The 7,293-nt window shown below is 35.8% G+C and overlaps 1 protein-coding gene across 1 annotated transcript; it reads right to left on the reverse strand.

The window, feature by feature from the left end:
* Nucleotides 1-661: 661 nt before the first annotated feature.
* LOC148024341 (chitinase 2-like) lies at nucleotides 662-6,442 on the reverse strand. The gene is made up of 4 exons (XM_087693691.1): nucleotides 6,303-6,442; nucleotides 6,010-6,181; nucleotides 3,775-4,034; nucleotides 662-1,425 (listed from the first exon to the last, which is right to left on the reverse strand). The coding sequence occupies exons 1-4, from the start codon at nucleotides 6,345-6,347 to the stop codon at nucleotides 784-786; spliced, it is 1,119 nt and encodes a 372-aa protein (XP_087549817.1). The 5' UTR covers nucleotides 6,348-6,442; the 3' UTR covers nucleotides 662-783.
* Between the last annotated feature and the right edge of the window lie 851 nt (nucleotides 6,443-7,293).

Below are 7,293 nucleotides of genomic sequence, written 5' to 3' on the forward strand. Positions count from 1 at the left end.
TGTAAAGGGCATAATGCATCAATTGTTTGGTCACATCCCTCATGCATAAGCATAGTACAAAGGCAAGGGTAAGTATGTAGTGTATGCATGTATGTGCACATGCACATGTGTAAAAGCACACGTATGGAGAAAATTTACATATGAACCTACACCCTTGGTCTAATAAATGAGTATTATACTTCATGGCCAATGCTCACAAGTCGACAATAATGCAAAGAAGGTCTTTCATACTTTTAAGAGTTGAAACATGTTTAAATTTTCATTTTTTTCAATTAGTTATCATTTGATCTTTGAATATGTCAAGCTTAATTGCAACATGACATTCTTCATATTCTACCTAGTAAATATTGTTTTTCATATTCCAGAACTTTAGGGCACACCATGCAAAATTTCCAGAGAATTTCCAATGTCACCTAGTTCTCTTTTTGGCATAAGGCTATTATTCTCAATCATGTAGAGATACAACATGATAACTTCACATGAATAAGACATAGAGAAAATATGAGTTCTCCTTTTCTAAAGGATTTGAGTCTTGATACAATGTTCGTGTTGGAACATAATCTAATCAAAGAGTGAATATGCTTTTATCATACTACTTTTGTAGATGGATTTTGTAACATAAAAAGAAAAGGTGAGATTTGCCTAAATTTGATTTAACCAACTTTTCATTTCATCTTTATGTCACAAACTCACAAATAGGATGCTCATTACCTTCAATGTAATCCATTAAAATATTCAACTCACTAGATACAAGCTTTTGCTTTAGCCATGCATTTCTTTACTTCACCATGCCATTGTACCTTGAATCAGATCAAGGGCTTGTTTTTCATATGTAAAATTAGAAGATATTGAGGTATCGGCTACCCACATGAATATGCCACCTAATGAATGTTTAAGTTGTATTTGAGAATAAGCCATTATCATATTCTTGGGTGTAATCCCTTCATCATTTGTTGCAGATTGGGGGCTAAACGCATCAGGGTCAGTGCTAAAACTTGGGAGCACTTTACCTCCTTTGTAGATTGAACTTGCCTTTTCATAATAGTCAATAAGTTGGTCAGTGGTGGCATAAGTGTCATATGTGTAAAATTGGAAATTCACATAGTCAAAAATGCTACCATATGATTCCCATAGTTCTTGGTAATAAAGTTGCACACTATCAAATGGTGCAATAGATGCAATGGTAATTGTGTTTGATTTCTTAAGATGGGTAATCATCTCGCCAATGCAATATGCAAATGTAGAAGGATCTGTATGAAAATGCTCATAATCTATATCAATGCCATCAAGATGGAACATTTCCACCATTCTTGTGAGAGAATATATTGCATTCTGTAGCCAAATGGTGGAATTATGCGGGTTAAACTCAACCTTAGTTGCATTCTTTGCATTTCCAATTGAATCTCCACCAATGCTCATCATCACCTTCATAAAGGAAAGAAAAGGAATAGAATACATAATTGTTAGATGTAATAAGCAGATCCAACAAAGATTTTATTTCAAACTTCTAAACTTCTTGTCCAATTGAGGCATAAATTCTACACTCAAATATGGTTGTCATAGAAAGTCATTACTTATAGGGGTAGCTTTTACAAACTATGCAAAGTTGTGCTTCTACATGTTCTTGTCTATGAAATCAAGTATTTATATTAGGATCATTTGCATTATGACAACTATGATTGGGATAACAAATTGCATGAAGTTAGAGTTGAACAATAGCTACTTAGCATGAAAATGAAAATTGTTTATAAAATGAAGTAATGAATTATATTGCTTCAAATATAATTCATTGCATTGGATTCTTGATAGTGGAAGGACTACCTAATCTTAGCATCATTGACAACTATTCTATCAAATGACTTTTCTTTTGTAATCAATGAACCCTTAATTAGCTGGTTTCAATGTTAATTTTCTATTATGTAATGCTATAAGTATATCCATGATGCTTGATCATTGGCAAACAATACATTTCAATGTGGACTTTTACAAAGTGTTCTACTAAGGTGATGAAGAATTTTATTAGGATGATGAATGGCAAAAACGGACAAATAGATTAGACCTACATGTTTTGAGTCCCACAAAATTAGAGTTCACACATAATGAATTGGCATGCATGCACCCATGCCTATATGGTTGGATTACATTCACAATATTGGATTTGAATACATTGTTTAATTTAAGCTTCATCATTTCTTCATGATCCTTTATATAGGACTTATGAGGATTAATCATGCTCTTTTAATGAGTATCAAGAATGAGGTTTTTTTATCATTATGTAAGATATACCATGCAATAAAATGAAAGTATAGCAATCAAATGAGGTTCTTCTCTATGCTTTAGAGGGCACGTTTTCAAGGGGATAGCAATTATTTGATGGTTCTATCTAGGTGAAAGTTGATGGAGATTTCTATCCTCTTTTCAAGGGGATAGCAATTATTTGATGGTTCTATCTAGGTGAAAGTTGATGGAGATTTCTATCCTCTTTGCTGAGTGTGACACTATCTCTTATGTATGTAGGTGATTTTCATGAGCAAGTGATTCTATAATATATGCATTAGTAATCAATATTAGCATTTAGGGCACATTCTCATATCGGTGATGGGATTAGACAATTCTCCCTTGAGTAGAAAGTTGACACAAATGTTTTTCCATTCTCAAGTGTGACAATCACTCTTGTGTACATGGGTGACATACACTAGTGGGTAATTCTACGATATAGACATCAGCAAAGTATCAACATTTATGTGTATAAAGAGTTCTTGTCAGATTTTTTCATAGTCAAGTGCCCTTGGAGTATAAATTGACTTTTTATCTTTTGCGACAATTGTTGTTTAATAAGTTAAATTTTTTAAAGACTCAAGTGTTGATATGTAGAGGTGGGTGATGTGTATATGCCCATAATGTTGGGTTGATCATCTAATAAATTTTGAATTATGTCCTATTTATTAGCATCATTAGAATTATTTACTAAATACATGTCAATGGGTTTATTTGTTTTTACAAACATAATTGATTATTATTTATGAGATGCCTTACCATTGGATTGTTGTTTTATTCAACCTTATAATTCAATCATTTATTTGACTGATAAAGGTCCACAAACCTTAGCTTAATTAAACAAGAAAAAATTAGCAAAAACTTAATTCCTTTTTAGAAAAGGACTATTTATAGAAAAGCTACTCTAATAAACTAAATATGTGTTGAGGAGAGGCCTCTCAATGCATGGGGAAGATTGTATCTAATCTTGTGTCATGCACTCTCTTGTTTTCATGCTTTGTCTTGTGATTTCTACTCCATTTGTGAATTGATGTGTTAAGCTATAATCAAAGGATTTAAAAGAAATACATAACAACATACAAGATTTACTCATACAATAACGATTCCACAAGCTTGAGCACACCATACAACTTGGTGATTTATTCTCATAGCTAGATGGCTACAAGAACTATTGCTAAAATAGCACCTTTACAATATATTTTAATCTTATGTTGTTGCTTTCATGTGTGATTTCTTAAGTTAATTTTAGAGTTAGGTCTCTTTTGCATCATGTGAGAGAGCATTTGCACATGGTTTGACCACATTACTTTTCATCTTATAGAAGGTATGATGTAATAAACACTATCTGAGACAAGGACCTTAAACAAGAGTCATCCTCTCCTATGAATTCCAGAATGAGGTTCTTTGACAATAATTCTAACATTACAAATATGTGATCATGTTCCATGGCTTTAGTACTAGCTTTTTAAATAAAAGCCTAGCTATATGGGCACTAACCTTCACATTCTTGTGCTTGGATTTGATAGCATTGATTGTGTCAATAGATGAAGCATTATTCCAATATGGTAAGAAGTTCCCATTGGTGGAAGAAAAGCTACCGTCTGAGTTGTGCTCATAGTCTATTGCAAAAGAAAGGATGAAGTGCATCTCTATATCCTCATTTGGAATTGGAACATCAGTGAAGTGGACATTCACATCTGTGCTAACTCCGAAATATTCTCGAAACACCTTTGTATCATGCTTATGTTGTTGTTTACCTACAACTCATAAAAGTAAATTATGTGAACAAATAACTCTTAGAAATAAGTTAAACCTTTGAATGTAATTCAATTATAGAAATCCAATACTAGAACAATGCATGTTGGGTGTCATCAAAAGTTAAACATGTCTATCACTTGTAATATCCTTAACACTACGAGGTCCAAAAGTGATAACACTTTGGAGGTTCATTGTATAAGACTTGGAGTTCTAAAAAATAGCTTTAGATGAAATGGTATTTAAAGCTTTTAAATATTGGGTGTGTAGATGGTGGGAAGGAGCTTCTAATCCAATGTTAATTGTGCCTTGGTAGATTCAAAAGCCCAATTAGTTACAACTAAATCTAAAAGTCAATGAATATAAGGACCTTCCAATAAATCAATAACTATATACTTCATGCCACTTTCTGCCTAAGATTTTTATCATCACTTATCTCCAAAGTTTGTCCAAAATGTTTTGAAACTATTAGAAATTTTATGCAAGAAATGGAATATCCATCAATCTAGTTGAAATTTTCCTCCTATTGCTTGAGAAGGCAAGTCCTAATTGAATCTCTTTGCCATGAGATAAGACATATACGAACTTAAGTCATCCCTAAAGAACAAGTATACATCATTGAGCAAATGGGATCATAGAAAATACTTCCCAATGGGGTTGCGTATGGATATAACTCTCTCTGCAAAATTGGATTGTAGTGCAAGTCTCTATGAGTAAGATTGTAAAGTCTTACACAATCTAACAATCTCAAGAAGGCTTGATTTCATTCCAACAATTTCAATCTCAAGTTCGTTGTCGAACCTTAATATGAAATTTCAAGTTGGCGTTAGCTTCATAAACTTCAATTTACATTGTATGCTTTAGTATTGTATTCTAATGCTAATCCCAATGTCAAGTTAGAGAGGTCTGAATTGGTACTCATGATACAATGATGACAACAAAAAGAGAAGCAATAGGAGCATTAACAATAATGTTGACGACGGCAATGGATGGTGACAAATTCCAAGAAGTAATGATAGCAAATCATTCAAGCTTTAGCATCGAACTAGCAAATGTCATTTGGAGCATTAATTAATTGAATATACTTTTCAAGCAAGAGCGTAGAGGTAATTGGAGCAATTATGATACCCTAAACTATAAGTGGTAGGTAGATTCCTACCATAATTATGGCACCCTAAACTGCATAAGTGTGGGGACAAATTGCCAGGTCCATAATTATGTACCCTAAATTGTTTTAGTGTTAGACCGTAATTCAAACATTGTGAATTCGAATTACAACATCATGAACATCATCTGTGAGAGAGGGACTGCATACCTAGCTAGGCGTGGTGGGGGGCACAGAGGCTATTGGCCCCAAGAGTGGGTGGCGCCAATGCCCTCCTCCCAACTAGGGTAAAGGGGCCAGTAATGTTGCAGGCCCCCTAGTAATGTTGTGGGCCCCCTTTAGTGACTGTGATGGCTGCCCGCCCGCGCGCCCCCCCCCCCCCAAAGAGCAAACTAGACAATGTGAGTGGAGGGCGTGAAGTGCAATTATGGGATATATAGAGCTGGCAGGTAGCATTCATCTTCATATAGCCCTTACCTGCTATGCTTCCTAGGGCATTTTTTTAAGGGTAACTAATATGATTGTGCCTGCATTGATCATCTTCAGCAACTCAAATGTTCTCGGTAGGCTCGCCTTATTCAACTAGCGAGAGCCTCGCTCAAAGGACTTGGCCAACTCTTCATCTCGCAGAGATATTGAGAGGAGGCAGGGTACATGCCACAGTGCCGGCTCCTTTGCCCTGCACTTAGCTCGGCATGGCGCGGTGCCTCCCGAGAAGAAGTTCATGGTGGTGATGAACACTACAAGGAGTACAAACCAAGGAAAACATACCCTTCTCCTCACCCAGAACACTGTCAAAAACGTCCCGTGTATACGCACAGTACATTAACAACAGCGCCGACGAGAGAGTGAGAGTAGACGATGGAACGTACCAGCAGCAGCTGCCGCCTGCAGGCCAACCAGATGAAGCAGCGCCAGCACATGAAAGAAGCTGCTGATCATGAGTAAGAGATTATTACGTGGAGCTGCCCTCATCCTGCTGTCATAATTATTGCGAGTAGGCCGCTGCATCACGATGATGGCTATACTGCAACACTGCGATTCCTGTGATGAAATTAATTGCGACAGAGACGATAAGGCAATCGTAGTGATCTGATCTCGTCTTATAGCACTTGGCAGCTAATTCCTTCCTTGTCTCGGAATTGCAAAGCAGTTCATGAGTTACCTTATGCCGGCCGTCGCCGTCCTTTAGGCTATCACTCCGTTGCATCCTTTGTTGTGATGTTCATTGTCCCATCGCACTGATTACGATTTCCAACTGATACAACCTATGTGAGAAGGTTTGGAGTGTTGTCTTTTTCTCTGTGGATCCTTCATAAGTCTATATATCAGATATAGGCTATATGAGAGAGAGAGTATAACAAGGTTTGGAGCGTTCACTTTATCTCTATGGAACCTCCATAAGTCCATTGATATAGACTATCCAAGAGAAAGTGTGTGACACAACCCCCCTCCCCCTAACAACAAGCACTAACTCTTTGTTTTTTCCTAATAACACACATAACATTAGTAAATATGTACATCAAAATAGAGTCTGAATGAAGGAGCTCAAAGCAAAAGGGTTTGAATGAATCAATCGACAGTTGTGGCACTTTGTTTTCTGAGAAGGTGAGGATCAATGAAGAAATCATAAAGATTTGGAACATAGTAAAAGCTATGGTTCTCAAGCATACTTGGGCCAATAGAAATTGAGTACTTATGAAAAAAGAAAAGAAAACATGCAAGCACTAACTCGCATAAGGATATATTGCCAACCATTTTTTTCTTATTAGCTACTAAGCCAAAGTCTTCAAATAATCAATTTACTTTAGCACCACTCGAGGTATGGACTTCACATTTTTGGAGGAAAAAGCAAAGTTGAGGTCTTCAAAGCTTTGGTATAGCCATCTTATGGATGAGTATTTTACTCTCATGTATTTGATTTGTTTTACATAAAAAGTTTAAAAAGGGTTAATGGAGGGGTGTGAATGGCCAATATTATAGCTATATTTGACAAGTACATGCCTTGTCAAATGTCCCACGACTCATATTTGGTCGAGGATGCTTAATTCATAGATCAAGTTTCTCTTGTCAAGGAGATAAAACTATTATCATTATTTGCTCCATATAGATACTTTACTGTTAACATAAGGTGATTTTGTAATGTTCAACATCAC

This window comes from Lygodium microphyllum, chromosome 15 (genome assembly GCF_053477565.2).
Source record: "Lygodium microphyllum isolate KBCC chromosome 15, Lygodium_microphyllum_v1.1.10, whole genome shotgun sequence".
Lineage (NCBI taxonomy): Eukaryota > Viridiplantae > Streptophyta > Polypodiopsida > Schizaeales > Lygodiaceae > Lygodium > Lygodium microphyllum.